Source organism: Callospermophilus lateralis, chromosome 8, assembly GCF_048772815.1.
Source record: "Callospermophilus lateralis isolate mCalLat2 chromosome 8, mCalLat2.hap1, whole genome shotgun sequence".
In the NCBI taxonomy this organism is placed as follows: domain Eukaryota; kingdom Metazoa; phylum Chordata; class Mammalia; order Rodentia; family Sciuridae; genus Callospermophilus; species Callospermophilus lateralis.
This window is the reverse complement of record NC_135312.1, coordinates 117,424,620-117,441,235: the sequence shown is the minus strand read 5'-3', so window position 1 is coordinate 117,441,235 and position 16,616 is coordinate 117,424,620. Positions and strand designations below refer to the sequence as shown.

Here is a 16,616-nt window from a genome sequence, read left to right as displayed (position 1 = left end):
GCGGCTGCCTCCTGCATGAACTTGGGGAAAACACACTTTACCACTCTATCTTAATTCTTTTCTCTATAAATGGGTAAAAAAAACACAAAAAACCTAAGTAAATATCACCATTATTCTCTTCTTCTAGAGAGAGGAATTAAGACAGGGGATGATTAAATTTAAATAGTAATATTTACTCATCCTCACCTCTTGGAGACATTAGAAGGATTTAATGACAAGACTTAAGAAAGAAGGCACTAAGTAAAGCCCAGGTATTACACAGTGATTATTAGGCTGTGAGGAGGAGGATTTAGGCTGCATAAGAAGGGGGGATTTATTGACACAGGTGTTAAAGGATGAGACAGTTTCCCCGAATCTCCCCCAGGTATATCTGAGATTAGCACCGAGATTCCTGGGTGTCAGGTTTGATTTAGATGTGATCCTCTAGAAGCACCGCCCTCTGTGGTTTTTTTCTACCTGAAATTTTGTTTTTTCCAGAAAGATCGCCCCGTGACAGCACAAATCTCATACAGTCCTGTGGGAATGGGATGCACGATTCCCCCCAGAACAAGGGCTCTGGTTTCCCCCCAGCCTTCCTACAGATAGTTACTCTCTTTTGTAACACATTCCTGTGACAGTGGCACCTGTCCTGTAGGGATGCAGCCTATGTGACGTCAATCAATAATGAAGCAAAAGGAGCAGTTAACTTCCAGGAAAAAATATTTTACCCCCTCTCTTTAAATAAATTGCATCAAAAACAACTTTGAATTTTGCAAGTTAAGGATTAAAAGAAGCAAATCACTGAACGTTATCATTATAAGTGAGTAAGAGAAGAAAGATTCAAAAAGTAAGGAATGCAAGAAAATAGTTGAAAATTGTATATCTGATGATGGATAAAGAGCTCCAACAAGTCAAAAGTAAAACAAACAAAAACCGATTAAAAAGTGAGTCACAGCCAGGTGCAGTGGCCCATGCCTGTAGTCTCAGAGGCTTGGGACACTGAGGCAGGAGGATTGCAAGTTCAAAGACAGCCTCAGCAATTTAGTGAGGCCCCATCTCATGATAAGAATTTTTTTTTTTTTAAAAGCTGGGGATATGGCTCAGCGATTAAGTGACCCTGGGTTCAATCCCTAGTACCAGAAAAGAAAAGAAAAAGAAAAGTGGGCCACAGATGTGAATGTGATAGACATTTCTCTGAAGATATACAAATAGTCAATAAACACACAAAAGATGGTCAATATCACTAATCATTAGGGAAATTAAATTGAAAACTATGGGATTTCACCTTATCATAGAGGTTACCATCAAAATACAAACAAGTAAAAAACAGAAAGTAATAAATATCTGCAAGGGTGTCAAGAACTGGAGTCCACACACATGGCAGCAACATGAAACAGTGCAGGTACTGTGGTAAACAGTTTGGTCATTCCCCAAAAACTTACGCATCCAACTATCATATGATCTAGCAACCCCATTTCTGAGAATATACCCACAAGAACTGAAAGCAATGTCTCAAGGATGAATTTTATATCCCGTGTTCATGCAGCATTATTCACAAGAGCCAAGAGGAAGCCACTCAAGTGCCCCTAGCCAGATGAGTGCACGGACAGAACGTGGCATACATGTGCAGAGGAGTAGTGTTCCGCTTTTAAAAAGAAGAGAATTGCTACACATGCTGCAACATGGGTGAACCTGGAGGGGATGATACTAGATTAAATAAGCCAGATAATAAAAAAAGATTCCATTTATATGAGGTACCTAGAGCAGCAGAGGTGGAAGATAGAAGAGTGGGTGCCAGAGGTGGGGTGGGTGGGTACAGAATAGTTTGTGTTTAATGGACATAGTGCTTTAGTTTTGCATGATGAAGAATTTTCGAGATTGGTTACTCAAGATGGATATTTAAAAAATACGATAATAAAGAAGGATAGATGTCCTGTATTGAAGGATTGCATCCCCTGATTTCTCTAAAATCTAGTACAACTGCATCTTGGAATGCTGCTTGACTGTGGACCTTGGCAAGCAATGTCATTCAAAAAATCATCCCCTGAAAATATTTCTATGTTTTAAATTAACCTTTAACCAGAGAGGTAAGGAAAGGACCCATATTTCATATTAAGTCAATTATAGAAAACTATCACCAAGCAGGAAAGACCAAAAGAGATGAAGGTTCTATGACTGTAAGTGGAAATCAGCTGTCATTATCACTGGGGTGCGCTGTGAACGTCACAGAGGAGGAAGGGCGCAGGCCTGGGCTCACTAAATGAAGTCATGACATGGAATCCAGGGTCGGCTCTGCAGTCTCACGGCTGCTTCTGATGCCACGCTGTGCCTGATGCACTTACATGCTCACAGATACACACAGATAAACCCACGGTACAGGACAGAGCTTCCACTTGTTCAAATTTACTCATATGGGGCCTGTGGATATATGGTGGGAGGGTAATCTGCAGGTAAGTTCTGCTAAGCTGTTGTAATGTTTTTTGCTTACTTCGACATATAAACTCAAGATCTTTCCATGTTCTCTCAACATGTTCAAAATGCTCATTTACCTATGTCCATCATATATCAGAAAGACTCGTCATTCTTTTTTCTATTAATGCAGTTCCACTAAGAAGCTTTGTAGGATAATGATTTTAACAATCTTTTTAAAGTAACTACCGTCCTATTTGTTTTGTGGCTTCTGATACAGGTACTGGAAACCTCATGAGCTAGAACACAACTCAGGCCAATCTGCTGTTCTTCACGGCCCTCAACCCTCTCCTCGTTGCTATGGCTACTGAACAGCTTTTCAGACTGTGATTATGGAACTTCCTGCAGCCCCGCCCCTCTAGGCCTTCTCTGGTGCAGTGTGGACACTCTTTTTGGTTTGTCTCCAAGGTCCCTCTTTGTGCCTCCTCACTTTAGCCACAGATACAGTGAGACTCTTTGTAGGCACCTCTTGTTTGGGGGCCTTCTAACTGTATTTTCTGTGGGTTCTGCTACAGACCATCTTCTTGCTCTGCACCAGCGCCCAGGTAGTCCCGCCCCCCCCCCCCCAGGTTTCAGAGACACCCTTGTGGTGCCACCCTCAGCAGGCTGTCGTCCCCATCTTCATGCGCAGAGCCCCGTGTTCACCTGTTTTCCCTGAGATGTCCTAAAGGCAGCTCAAATCCATCTATCCAAAACAAGCTCATCACCTCCCCTCACAAATTTATTCACCCCATGTTCCCTCCCGAGTGCAGGTTCCACCCCGCCCAGGAGTACTGGTCAGCTGTTCATCACTGTGACAAACACCTGGGAAAACAACCCAGAGGAGGAAAGATTGGTCTGGGCTCATGGTCGTAGTTCAGCTGGCTTTGTTGCTTTGGGCCTGAGCTGAGGCAGAATGTCATGGTGGGAAGGTGTGACAGAGTGAAGCTGCTCAGCTCATGGCAGCCAGAAAGGGAGGGGGGAGGGGGGAGAGGGAGAGAGAGAGGGAGAGAGAGAGAAGGAGCTGGGTACAAGACATCATCCACAAAGGCATGGTCCCAGGACCCATCCCTTCAACTAGGCCCCACCTCCTATAGCTTCTACCACCTCCCAAAAGTCCATTCAGCTCTGAATCCATGATATCAGAGCCTTCATGATCCAGTCACCTCCCAAAGTCCCACCACTGAATGTTGCCACACTGGGACCCAGCCTTCAACACAGGAGTCTTTGGGGACACTTCGTATCAAAACCATAACATTAGATGTCTTCTTCTGAATCCGGGGGGCCATGCTGGACCTTCTCCCTCTTCTACCTCCACATTTTATTCATCTAGGAATCATTCATTCCACCACCTGAATCTCTCTCTGTCCGCCCACCTGGCTCAGCCCACCTTCTCCCACCTGAACTACCTCACCAGCTTCCAAACGGGTTATTTTGTTTTTTCTTGTCCTCTGCTGACAGATTCTTTAGCACAGCAGGGTCTGGCACAACCCTGTGTGTGTCCAGCAGGGTGGCCACTAGCTACATGTGGCTTCTGAGCATTTGAAATGTGCTTAGTGAGACTGGGTGACTCCATTTTGAGTTTTACTTATTTTTAACTAATTTGAAAGTAAACAGTGGTGATCACATTGGACAGGAAAGCACTAGCTTCTCCATAGATCTGCTTCAAGTCCCTCAGTAGTTTCCTTGACTTGGTTCCTGACCCTTTCTTCCTTTTTCTCCTCTCCATCTCCATTTCTGCCACGAGGCTCTGAGATCCAATGAAATTCTCCATTTCTCAAAATCACTGTGCGTCCCTCTCCCTTGGGACGTAGACTCCCTTGGTCTGGAGTAGCTTCCCTCTGTTGGCGGACTCTGACTCGACCTCTGGGTCTGAGGCAGCTGTCATTTCCCCACGAGGTGCCACGTACCTTCTCTACCCAGCTACTCCCCTCTCCAGATACTCCACTGCGGTCCTGGTAGCCCAGGTCAGCACCTTTCACACCAGGCTTCAATACATTCCAGCTTCCTGTCTATACTGCCCATCAGGCTACACGCTCTGGGAGGCACAGATGCTCGCCCTTTTGTCATTGCACCCTGACCACCAGTACAGTGCCGGCATGACTGTTGCTACTGCCCATGACTCTTCCTTGCCAGTGACTCAGGGTCCCAGAGGCATCGGCCTCACTCTGAGAAGCAGAGCCCTGTGGCAGCCCTTCCCTTAGAGGCTGTTTAGAACAGGTCAGTGACAGAGGAGCATGAACCAACTGGTACTAAAAAAAAAAAATCTTTTCTTATGTAGTTTCCTAGGTGTTAGAAGACTTCACGGTTAAGGAAGAACAGTCATCCAGCTGTTCTGTTGTCTGTCACAAAATGAACCAACTGCAAACCCTAGGGGAACGTAGGCCCACCAAGTCCACTCACTGACGGTTCCCATAGCTCATTAACTTGTGAGGAAACTCTCTGGGGAGTGACACCTTCCAGTTAGGCCTCCAGATCCAGCTCCCAGCATACAACGTACATCAGTCCTTGGTTTGCCCAGAAGGTCCTCACTGCACCAAGGGGCATCCACTCCACGTTTATCGATCACACTGAAACACCAGAAAGTTCTGGCCTATGGTCTCCCATTCCCCCAATTTTTAAATTTAAATATAGCTGAGGCATTGTAAAAAAAAGAGTTATACAAACATAAACGTGTTTAAAATGAAAATGATCATTTGTTGGCACAACTGGCCCAGAGCAATGCATGTTGACTTACACCGTCCCCTTAAAATCAGAAATTTCAGAAATTTAGATGTGAAAATGACGGCTCTTACTTTGCTAGGGAAACCAAAAAAGAAGTAGTATACATTGCTAATAATTATTCCACTGGTCTCACCAAATACACAAAGAGTCAGAGCTTGCCTGTCAATGATGCACTGAATTAGAAATCTTTACCTGCAGAGATTTCAAGAAGAGTGGTTGCTTGGAGAAGTTTGTGTCCCCCCCTCTCCCCGGTGCCCTGGGAGATGATAAGGCTGTGCTCACTTAGCTGACTCTGGAATAAACAACTCTCCCTTTATTTAGAATCTTTCTTAGTCATGGTCTCGTCAAGGAGAACGCGGTAGAATGCTGCTAATGATTGGATTAAACAGTTGCTTCGCTCAGTGAGAGAGAATGTGGCATTGAATCTCGATCTGTCTCACACACAGGCATGAATGTGTGGTCCTGACAGCGTGGGCACTTTGTCACAAACACAGAATCAATCTCATTTCATTGTCACCTGAGGAACAGGAAGAGAGGGTGAACGTTTGCTCAGTGCCTGCTGCCTGCCAGATGTCTCAGATATTTCATTCATTTCTCAAAATGACCTATCAGATGGGCGTTATTCCCATTTTACAGCTGAAGAAACTGTAGTCTCAAAAAAACAGAGGTCACGTGCCCATGTTTACTGAGAGAAATGGTGACAACAGCGCCGCAGGCCGCTCTCTGTCTGTGGTGGTCACACTTCTGAGGTGGGTTCCTCTTTTGGCCTCAGAAGGTTTTCCCGAAGAGAAACTGATGAGCAGGACTAAGGCAAACCCAACGTGGATGTGAGTGGCTGCCCAAATAAATGGTGGAACGAGCCAAACTTGTGGTTCGCATTCCTTGGAATGGGGTAAGAAATGCTTAAAATAGGTTTGTGTGTTTCTCTCAAAACCACCTATGGTGGAATCTTGGAGGAAATCGTCAGTACCCGCAGCCTGGATGCAAAAGCACCCGCTAATTAAATGAGCAACGAGAATCTTAAAATATAATGTGCTAATAGTCTCACTGCTCGCAGCGGGATCTCTTTTGTTGGTTATCATGTCACTGAAACTTAACATCCTTTCCACCTAAAGGATGAAGTCTCCCCAGCAGGCACCGGTGAGGTTGACTGCATCCCTAGACTTCTGATTTCTGCTCCTCACACCACCTTCCACGGAGGAGGGAAACCCTGGCTCCCAGGGCCTGGCTAAAGAAGTACCACCCAGCTGTCCAGGTCCCCCATGGAGCCACAGACAGAGTGATGCGGTCTAAAATACTCAGTGTTCCCTCCTGTCGTGCGGGGAACAGCACTGAGTGACACACCGCTGCCTGCCCAGCCAAAGGTTCATGATCATATGTACACACAAAAGCCTTCAACCCAAAGCCGGCTCGGCTTCAGCTGAGGAGGGCCTAAGAGTTTGTTTGGGGAACTGCTAAACACTAGGACATTTTAATGCGATGCCAGGTGGACGGCCTTCAAGATGCCATGCTGCAGCTCACAAAAAGGATGCGTGCCAGACGATGCTGGGGTGGAGAGTCTGGGGGCCTCGGGGCAGTGCACTGTTTCCAATGTTCCTAGGTGCTGGTTTCCTGATCCTTGAGACCCAGCCTACAAATGAGCCGCCACTGCACCCCTCAGCACTAGGCGGTCTTGGGAGCACTACAGCAGAGAGTCTAGGAGGTTCCAGCTGCCACCAGCACCCGGGAACCCCGAGAACCCATGCTCCCAGTTCTGTCTTCTCCTACAAATGAGTTCTCTGACACCCCAGGAAGTCTTCCAAGCCCCTGCCCAGCGCAGCTGGCTGCCACACCCTCTCTGCAAAGCTTGCTCGATCTAGAACGAATGCCCAAGAGCTCCCCGCTCGTGGTGTGCTATTGAGCTCTTAGTGTGCTGCCCTGTGGCTTCTGGCCGCTGTCTGGCTGCCCTACCCTAGGTCTTCCCCACCCACTTGGCCTCACAGTTTCAGACACACGTGTTTGTCAACAGGATGGACATCCTTCTCTACCTGATAAGTGAGGTCCCTAAGGACAGGAATTCCGTTCACAGCTGCACCTTCAGAACAGGGTCAGGGCTCATCGATAGAGGAATGAATGCACCAGTGCCCATGTGCTCTCAGGGGCCCAACCACCCGGGTGACCAATCTGGGCACCTGAACCTTCTGCTGTGCCCTATGCTCCAGCTGCCTCTCTGGAATCCAAACTAATGGGGGCGGGGGAGGGGGAAACAGCGTCATCTGCTTATTTTGTATTTTCTGTAGCGCTGTCTATATTGCTAGGCATAAGGCACTTTTTTGCCAAGTGTATATCCCAAAATAAAACTGCATTCATATGCCGTTTAATAGAAAAAGGACAATGTTTGCCTCAAGAGATGTAATTAATATCATCTTTAGAAGTTACTCTTCTATACACTGACCGTAACATAAACAGATCTTGATCTCTAAGAATGAACAGAAGTTAGTAATAAATTCATTAGACATGTGCTTCTTACACCCGAAGGAAATTAACTGCCACTCCTAGTAATAGCTAAAAGTGACTATTATCAATTCTGTCTAGTAGATAAGGAGTCTGTGTGTTTTGCACCTGACACCCAAACACTGACAAAGCAAAAATACATCCACTCCCAGGAGTGTTGAACACAGCTGCTTTCCTAGGGGGAAGACTGATGTTCCCAGGGCTCATGAATCATTAAAGCTGTTGGCTGGGCTGGGGATGTGGCTCAAGTGGTAGCGCGCTCACCTGGCATGCGTGCGGCCCGGGTTCGATTCTCAGCACCATGTACAAACAAAGATGTTGTGTCCGCCGATAACTAAAAATAAATATTAAAAAAAATTCTCTCTCTCTCTCCTCTCTCACTCTCTCTTTAAAAAAAAAAAAAAAAAAAAAAAAAAAAAGCTGTTGGCCAATTGAAACACTGAACTGTCAAACTGTTCTTTCAGAGAATGTTCCTTTCACCCACCTTGGCACTGTTCTGCCAACACACATGTGCATCATGTGGAAGAAATCTGCGGAGGCCTGACAGCTGTACACCTGTGTCCTGGGCGCCAGCACACCATGAGCTCTTTTTTTTTTTCTTTTTTTTTGTTGTTGTTATTTGTTTGCTTTTTTTGGTTATTTATTTGTTTTTCCCCAGCCCTTTTTAGTTTTTATTTTAGGACAGGGTCTCACTAAGTTTCTTAGGGCCTCACTAAGTTGCTGAGGCTGGCTTTGAACTCACGACCTTCCTGCCTCAGCGTCCTGAGCTGAAGGAGCTGCAGGTGTGCACCATCATGCCCACAGCACACATGCTCTTTAAGCAGAACTGTGATCTGCATTCGGATGGCTCTTATTTATGTAACCCTTAGAAACGAATGCTCTCTTTCCCATTAGGTGGCCTGAACTAGGCCAGTGAGTGGTGTGGCCCTTGGCTTCTTTGAAGAAGACGACAGCACAAACGTTGACTCACTATTGACTCTAATGAGAAAGCTGCAGGCAGTCTCAAGACTGAGTAAGTGTGAACACTAGAAAGGCCCCTCTGGGCTTACCATGCATTTTTCAGTGTTCTCTCTGGAATAGAAATATAGAGTATGCAAGATGCTTCCGTTAGGTTACATTTAAGATCAAGTATTTTTTTACTAGTTTAAAATAAAAGTGAAGAATTCAAATAATTTCAAAATGTCTGATCTCCTCCCAATCAAAGTGGATGCTCAGGTAAAACCGAGAGGAACATGACAGAATGGTTTCTAAGACACTGGGTATCAGTGACAAAGATGCTAGAGGAACACACAGGAGGAAAGCTCTGTGACAATGGCTTATATCAGGATTCATGAGATACAGCACTGAAACACAACCCATAAAAGTGAGCAATGATCAAGTGCACTTTGTTGCTATAGTTGGGTCTTCTTGATTTTTCACACCAACTGCCAAAGGCCCCTGTGGTAAGGGCTTGGTCCCCAGCCTGTGGCACAAACAGGAGGTGGTGGAAATTCTGAGAGACGGGGAGGTCTGCAGGTCAATTCAGGTCATTTTTTTTTTTTTTTTTTAATGAGCCAAAGAGTGGAACAGACATCTCACCAAAGAAGACATAAAGATGGTAAATGAGAATATGAAAAGACAGCATCATCAATCACTAGGGAAATGCAAAGTAAATGCCACAGGGAGACAGCTCCGCACTCTGCTGGAATGGCCACAACTAAAGGACTCGCCACACCAAGTGTGAGCCAGGCTGTGAGCTGTCACTCACTCTTTGGAAAACATCCTGGCCTTTTCTTTAAAAATGGATATATACCCACGATACTAACCAGGCATTCCACTATTTGATGTTCCCCTAAGAAAAAGGAGCGTCTGTGTCTGGGCAAAGACTTGTACATAAATGTTCATCACAGATTTATCTGTGAGGGCCTCAAGCTAGAAACAACTAAGATGTCCATCCACAGGTGACTGAACAAATGAATTGAGGGCTGGGGCTGTGGCTAGTGGTGGAGCGCTTGCCCAGCATGTGTGAGGCACTGGGTTCCATCCTCCGCACCACATTAAAAAAAAATAAATAAATGAAATAAAGGTATTATGTCCATGTAGTTAAAAAGAGAATTGTAGGATAAACACACAACAAGGTAACACTTAGCAAAAACACCACCAACAGAAATCCCAAACCAGACACTCCCCCCTGGACTACTGAGGTTTACAACTGCATGGATGAATTATGTCCAGCGAAAGACGAGCAGGAAAAAATAAAAGGCCCTTCCACGATAGCATTTATATGAAACACTAGGAAACGTAAACTAATCTATGTTAGAAAGCAATGTAGGAAGGAATTGGGAGCAGGAGGCACGAGGAGGGCCTAACCAAGGAAGGAGGAAACTTTGGGGGTGATGGATATGCTCACTATCTGGATAGTGGTGACCATTTCACGGTTCTATACATATGTCCAATCTTATCAAGTGGTGTGCTTTAAACTTGTTCAGGTTTTTGTATTATCAACTATACTTCTATTTTTATAAACCAAAAAGATACTAATTTGCCGTGGGAAATTTTACAGTAAATCAACATTTCTGACACAGCCACTTGACAGCTCTTCACTGGGTTCCTAATCTGCATCAAGCATTGCACTGGTGCTGAAGACCAAGTCGCAGAAGAGGTTTCGCATGGACCACAGTGGGGGGCCTCTCACTGCCTGCTGGCACTGTGCCGTCCTGCTCAAGGCACACTGATTCAGAAAGGGGTGGAAGAAACAAGTTTTAACTTCTGTTGCAGGCCTCATACTTGCAAATCGCTTGACCGTCGTGGGTGGTGAGGATGGTTATATGCTAGTGTGGATACTGCACGTGTGCCAGCCAAATAAGAGAATGCGTAAAGAAAGACCCACAGAGCCCCATTTGAATCTCTCCTAGGGAACATCTTGAAAAATCACAACGAAAGGCAATGCATTGGCTGTGATGTGTAGCTCTGTTCAACACCAAATGCTTGAGAAGACGTGGCCACGGTGCCCTGTGCCTTGGGTGTGAGTCATGGAGAACGTCGTTGGCTGCGCTCCCCAAAGCCTCACCTACCATCATCTCTGATTTCCAAGATTTTCTGTACTAAACTACACTCTGTAAAGCCCTTTTTAGTAGTAAAAGTACTGATCACCGAATTCACCCTGGAGACAACTCGCCCTATGAGAAATTCAGAGCAGGCAAAGGTACATGATATGCAAGAGTCTCAGGGTAAAACACCCGGAAGTGACATTCCTTTCCAATTATCTCTATGCCTTTAGCATCACAGAGAGGTGACATTCTACTGACACAAACTCACTTCTAAAGAACAAACCATTATTTCTATAGAAGCGCTAGAATAGTTTTGGTCACCAAGTTTTCCTTCATAGAAAATACTTGAAAAAATTTCTTTTCAAATCATATAGGCCGAATGAGGACAATAATTTTTCTAAAAGAAAGTATGGAAATTTTACAAATATGCAGAACTATTTTAGCGTGACTGCACACCAACGTTCTTTAAGCCAGAGTTAGAAAAGCTGCTTGTAAAGTGAAACAAAAGCATATTTTCAACGCCACACAAAGCAAGTTATCCAAACCAATATTCTATAGAAAGTGCTAACACACACCCCAACTACATCTTTAATTGATTAAATCCGAAACGACCTCATCATCTATCTTCTGTATTTATATAGGGCAAGGAAGAATAATGAATATAGGATTCAAAATTTGGCAAAGATTGAGAGGATCCACACTGGCCCCGTACCACTAATAATGTTTTTGGAAGATTGGGTTATTAGATTAACAGTTATAGAAGAAGATGGACACTATTTATGCAACGTTAAGGCAAACATTTTTGTTAACCAAACATTTCCTAAATTGCAAGCAAAAAATGTGAAACTCAATCTGACACCTGTAGCAGATCTGAGGGCCTTCCCTGGTCCAGGGCACAGAGCCATACCCTTTGTTATAAATGGGGCTTCTTCCAAAGATTATGCAAAGAAAAATTTCCTTAACCAGATTTTAACTCTTGCTGCCTCTTTCTGAACACTTTACCCTCATTCATCTCAAAGCCCTGAACACTCAGCTGTCTAGATTTGTACCGTGTGTGTGTGTGTGTGTGTGTGTGTGTGTGTGTGTTGCTCCTTCACTGAAGAGAAACCGAGGGCTGTACTTACGTCATGCATGGAGTCTAGAAGTTTGGTCAGTTGGTAGAATCTCTGCCAGCTCTGCCCAGAGTTGTTGGGACACTTAGTTACCATCTTCCTCAGTTCTTTGATGTAATTTGCCCTCATTTCTTCAAATGCAGCCTGGCTTTTGAGGCCATCCTTTGGAACTGTGTTAAAGAATACAGACATATAAATTGCCAGGATGAAAACAGCTTGAGCATCTTAGCTGATAAATGGCCTTGAATATTTTAAGCTCACATACTGATTACAAGGTTGGATACAAAATCCCAATTATTTGAAATTAATGAATAAATATGGTAGTTACCTACCAGTAAACACTTCCACATATACGTACACAAAAGAAGAAAAATTTTTATGTACCAGGTATGCATTATTACTTTGCTCATTTAATTCTGACACCGACATTAGGATACAACCATTATATTATTTTCATTCTGGGGATGAGAAAACTGGACCAGAGGTTGATCCATGTGCCCAAATGCATAATAAATAAATGGTGGAGTCGGGGAAACTGTAGACTGAGGTCTGTCTGTTTTCAATGCCTGTTTCTTAACCATAACACTACATGGCTGGTCATCAAGTGCTCTATGAATGTTAACTTGCCAATACCTCAGAGGCAGGAAAACATATTTTTATTTTTTCACAACTGGAAGATCCAAAGCCCACATAATCTAGCTGGCATTAGAAAGCAACATCTTTATATTCAAGTTCAAATATCAGATATTCTCAGAAACTGGCCTTCTACCAAGGGAAGGATGCTGCATACAACAGACACTTTCTGCATTCTTTGCTCCAGGACCACCTGACCACGGAGGCTCTGTCATGTGACTTTGCACTGGGTCTGTGTCCTGCTTTGTGAGGTGACATCAATAAGGGCTCTACACTCAAGACAAGATTTGAAACTTTTAGAGACTAACACCATGATCACTTTTGTCTTTGGTGAGGTAGAAAATTAAGGATTATGATTTCTTCTTTCCTTTTACATAGCGGCTAGGTTTTATATTGAAACAAAATGAAGTTCACTTGGAAGGATTATATGGGGTCCAGGAATGGGGCTCAGTGGTAGTACCTGGTTCTTGCAAGGCCCTGCGTTCAATTTCCAGCACTCTCTTTCCCCTTTCCCAAAACAAGACTTAGGGATACAGGACTTCATGCATGTCAAGTGCCCCATGTCCTATTCTTTCCAGGGCCCAGATCAAGGTACTTTATGGAGAAAGGGTATAAGGGAAGAGGAGGAGATGTCAGGCAGAGTTTTAGTTAAAGGTGTCTCCTCTGACAACCTGCTGACATGTTTGCTTTTCACTATGGCCAACAGATGGTCATGTTTATGCTTTAACTCTGAAAAATAAGATCACTTAGAGGATTTTTAGGAGATGAAGACCTAATGAAAATTCATCTTATGATATTAATATCCTGAGTTTTGGAACTGCTTTTACTTTCACTTCCTAATTACATATTTGCTAATTTTTCATAACTGGAATAAATAATTTCCTCTGGTCATCAGCACTTTAGAATGGCAAAGGAGTTTCTGAATATTACATGCGACCCTGGAAGCCAGGCATACTGTTTCCAAATAAACCCTGCTCTCCTAAATAAAGATATGAATTATCTTGCAAATTAACTTCTGCTATTATGTTAATAATCTCCTTGAGTTTAATTATTGAGGCTTTTGATTTGAAGTTTATTTAAATCTATTTTTGTAGGGGGAGAAAATCACCCCCGGATAGCAATGATACAAATTCCTGAGGCTGCTGAAGTATTAGCTGTGGTCTTAAAAATCAGACATTCTCATAAAGAGTTAATGTCATCCGTTATGTAACACATAGGTTTTCCTTTCTTGAAATTAAAATCTTGTTTTAGAAGTATAATAAAACAACCATGAAGCAGTAGGGTAACAACCAGGAAGTTAATGGTAAAGCTATAGATCCACTTTCTGCCAAAATTTTAACTAAAAAATTTCTAAAAGTAATGGAAACTTTGCAAATAACAGCCTTTGCTGCCCATGCAGATTAACATTTTTAAGTTATAAAATCATATAAAGCAAGCCTTTAATTTTTTAATATGGATCTTTATATGGATGAAACCCTATGCATTAAAAATCATCTACCATTAAAATAAATAAATTTCCCTACTCTATTTTAACATTCTTTGATACGTCAGCTAAGATTAACTATATTTCTGATAGCTGTGTTATCAGAAAGTCTCAAAATTATATCACTTCAAATATTATTACTTACATCTCACTGCTGTAACTGAAATATATTGTACCAATTTCCCAGCCAGATTTTTTAGAAGTTGAAACAAACCAACAAATAAAGGGAACTTAAGCAAAACCTCATATTTTGGAGGTCTGCCCAGAGTTTCTGAATTTGCTTATTAAATGCAGCGGGGCTGCTGGAAAATCTCCAGAACCTACGGGCTGGAGAAGAGCAGAGACAACCGAGGGACAAGTTGGTCAGCTTTCCTTTGCAAGCATAAAGAGTTTGAGATTCTTTTGATATCATTTCTAAAAAGTAATAATAATAGAAAACCCTTCCTTGACATGCTGGACTTGAGGTGTGCAGTTTAACATTCCTCAGTTAGAATGATGTTGGTGTCTTCTGTCACAGACTGGCAAAATGAGCTTACTAAAGCCAGTAGTTCTGTGTGATTCATGAACTTCTTATGTTTCCTGCCCTTTCATTTTGCTTTTACTGCATCTAAAACAAAGTCAGATTTGAGAGTACTGAGCTACTTGGGATCTCTGAAATTAATTCAGGTAGCCTCAAAATGATATCAGAATCTATTAGAGGCTGCAAAACTAAATGGATGTAAAAGGATAAAAAAATCAATTAAGACTGAGTAGCCAAATTTTACAAAGAATTATTTTAGCATGGGCATTTTCAGAAAATACTACTTCACTTAAATTCTATCATAGACATATGTGTGCATGTATATATGTGTGTCTGTATAGGTATATATGTATGTACCTATACATACATACAAATATATATATATATATATTCCCCCTTATCAGGAATGTCTAATAAAGATAGCTTGGAAATTGGAGTGAAATCATTTTCACTGAATTTAAAGATTATTTTTTCCAAGTGTGCTCCAGAAAGGATCAGTTAGGAATGGGAGAAATCCTGATGGAGAGTGGCATGGTGACAGAAATCCTGATTCTTTGACCTGCAGACAGGGGGTTGCACAGGCAAGGCTGCAGGAGATGGGGCTGGGTGCAATTAATGCGGAATGGTGGGGCCTGCGGCTAACTGGAGAAAACATGCCCTGCCCAGGGCCATCACATTCAACGAAAACAAAACAAAAGGCCAAAAGCAACCCCCAAAACCTGTGTTGGCCAAACAAAACACAGCTGTGAGCTGCTGGCTCCCTCCCTGCCAGGGCCATGGGTCTGCCCCTCTGCTGTGGCACTCTGACTCCTTCTGATCCATGCTCTGCCCTCGCCACCGCCGTCCTGCACCTCAGCCATCAATCAATCAGCCTGAGCTCCTGGCTCCTGGGAGGGCAGGAACAACACCACCAGATATGCAGCCTCAAACCCAGGGTCTGACTCCTAACCCACATAAGACACTGAACAAATAACACTCAGCTGCCTCTAGTTTGTCAGTTTTAGAATGGGGCTGCCATGGGAGAAGAGAGATCCCTGCAAGAGGGTCCCAAGGAGTTCCCAGGAAGAGAGGGGAAGCTCAACTCAGGAGAAGCTGGGGTCCATGACATATGTGATGGGAAAATGTCAGCACATGTCAGTAAAGGCACAGAGACTTATTTAGGAAAGAAAGAAAGACACATTCAAGGGAGAATGTGGGCCATCTTGAGAGAGAGAGAGAGAGAGAGAGAGAGAGATGTGTTTTCGGGGTCCCTTTGAAAAGAATCTTGGTGAGGGGTGGGTATGGGAAGATGCCATCCGTCTGATGACCATGAAATGGTTTATGGTGATCAGGCTGATGTGGTCTCTATGATCTGATCCGTAGATGAGTTCGAAGGTTCCCGTAAATGATAGGTTTCTCAAAACGTCATCGTCTCTCTTGGCTTTCTCTCTTTATTGGTGGGCCAACGAACAGTGAACAGGTGGATTTACAGATTTCCCAAGAAATGTTGGAGTGAGGGGCCTGGGAGAGAGACTGGCTGGGAAAGTCTATAGAACTTCTGAATTAAATTTGTATTTCCTTGTCCTTCCTTTGGGTCTCCTTTCTACATTTCCGCCCCTGTCTATCTTACTTCAGGGCTGTCAATGTCCCAGAGCTACTGCAAGCACTGCATTGAGACCACGTGGAAACACACTGGACAGAGTCAGGTGCTGGACGCAGAGAGGCCTGCTTGTTACCCAGTCGCCCCTGCACCCCTCACACGCCCTGGCCTGGCTCCCGCTCCCACAGACCTTGTCTTTCTCTGCTGGAAATAACGCACCCTCTGACCCATTCCATCAGGCTGCCTGGGCCTATTTCTTCCAGAGGACTCTGCAGAAGACTGTCCCTCTCCAAGTCCCTGGTGCCCAGGCCCCAGCGAGGGCTAGGCATGAACTGGACGGTCTCTTCTGCTTCACACTCAATGCCCTCTCCACTGAAGGCCATGACACTCACAGCGGTGCCCTTGCTGGTTCTTGACACCCAGGACATTTCTGTTACCTCAGAGGCAACAGCACTTGGCTCAGAGCGGTCCTCTCCATACTGTCCCCCGGGCCTCGCCCTGGTCTCATGTGAACTTCCTCAAATTCTTTCCCCTCTGTTTGTAAAGGCCTTGTGTCATTGTCTGAGGAATAAGCGCCCAATGTCCTCGCCAAGGCTAATCCTGTCCCCCGTCTGCC

At 44.0% G+C, this 16,616-nt stretch overlaps 1 protein-coding gene across 3 annotated transcripts in view; it reads right to left on the bottom strand.

Moving 5' to 3' along the window:
* Nucleotides 1-16,616, bottom strand: part of Nr3c2 (nuclear receptor subfamily 3 group C member 2) — a 325,266-nt gene that overhangs the window by 18,042 nt on the left and 290,608 nt on the right. For all 3 annotated transcript variants that reach the window (XM_076864297.2, XM_076864296.2, XM_076864298.2), the window contains exon 8: nucleotides 11,798-11,955. In XM_076864297.2, coding sequence (XP_076720412.2) covers nucleotides 11,798-11,955 — 158 coding nt within the window. The remainder of the gene's footprint in view (nucleotides 1-11,797; nucleotides 11,956-16,616) is intronic.